Consider the following 946-nt stretch of genomic DNA (forward strand, 5'->3'; position numbering starts at 1 on the left):
CCGACCCCAGGCCCGGCTCGCCGCCCGGGGGCTCACCCACAGCCTTGTCCTTTGTCACCCGCCATGTCAGTGGGCCCTCATGCACCAGCTTCTTCTTGGTGATGTCCAGGTTCTGGAGGCAGAAAGGAGTGACGGTCAGTGCAGGACAGGGCGGGGCAGGGTGGGTGGAGATGACCATGGGGCTGGGTATCAGTCAGGGGTCAGGATGGTGCTGGGGGAAGGGGGAGGGGTCAGCGTGGACGGGCCTCTCTGGGTCCCTGGGACCATTGGAGAAGGCCTAGGCAGCAGGGCCAGGGCCGAGGGAGAGGGGGCGAGGGCAGGCAGGGTCACCTTGAACTCGCTCAGCATGGGGTCGCTGCTCTGCCGCAGGTGGGACAAGTCCAGGCGCCTCTGATAGTCCTTGAGCCGCTGGAGCAGGAGCAGTGTCATAAGTACAAGCCAAGGGCTGGGGCCATCCCACCGTGTCCCCAGGGAGACAAGCCCAGAGTGAGGCCTGACCTCCAGGAACCCTAAAAGGGAGGAGCTGAGGGTGACTCAGCAGAAGGGGCCCCGCGAAGGGCAGAGCCGGGCTCACCAGCAGGTCCTCCATGTCCCGCACGGCCTGGTTGACATGGTGCAGAATCTCTCGGCAGCACTCGGCCGCCAGCTCCACCTTCTCCCGTTCCGCAGGCTCCTCTGTGGGCAAGGGAGGGACCAGCCCTGGTGAGCTCCAAGCCTGGACGCCGCTGGTCCCTGGCCAGGGTGGGCGACAGGAGAGCAGGCCCAGCAGGTGAGGGGCCTACCTGTGTTCTGCGCGATGCTTTGCAGGAGCAGCGGGTACTTGGTCAGCCGCTGCATCTCCGTGGGGATCATGTCCTTCAGCTGCAGGCGGCGGCACCGCGGGCGGCTCTCGGCCTCCTAAGGGGACAGCAGCGCTGAGGTGGCCCACGCTTGGGCCTAGCCTCTG

At 66.6% G+C, this 946-nt stretch overlaps 1 protein-coding gene across 1 annotated transcript in view; it reads right to left on the reverse strand.

Annotated features, from left to right (window-relative positions):
- ARHGEF1 (Rho guanine nucleotide exchange factor 1) overlaps positions 1 to 946 on the reverse strand; it is a 19,889-nt gene that overhangs the window by 2,823 nt on the left and 16,120 nt on the right. The window contains exons 18-21 of the mRNA XM_015562201.1: positions 783 to 897; positions 575 to 675; positions 331 to 408; positions 6 to 112 (exon numbers count right to left, since the gene is read on the reverse strand). Coding sequence (XP_015417687.1) covers positions 6 to 112; positions 331 to 408; positions 575 to 675; positions 783 to 897 — 401 coding nt within the window. The remainder of the gene's footprint in view (positions 1 to 5; positions 113 to 330; positions 409 to 574; positions 676 to 782; positions 898 to 946) is intronic.

This window comes from Myotis davidii, unplaced genomic scaffold, assembly GCF_000327345.1.
Source record: "Myotis davidii unplaced genomic scaffold, ASM32734v1 scaffold1577, whole genome shotgun sequence".
NCBI lineage: Eukaryota > Metazoa > Chordata > Mammalia > Chiroptera > Vespertilionidae > Myotis > Myotis davidii.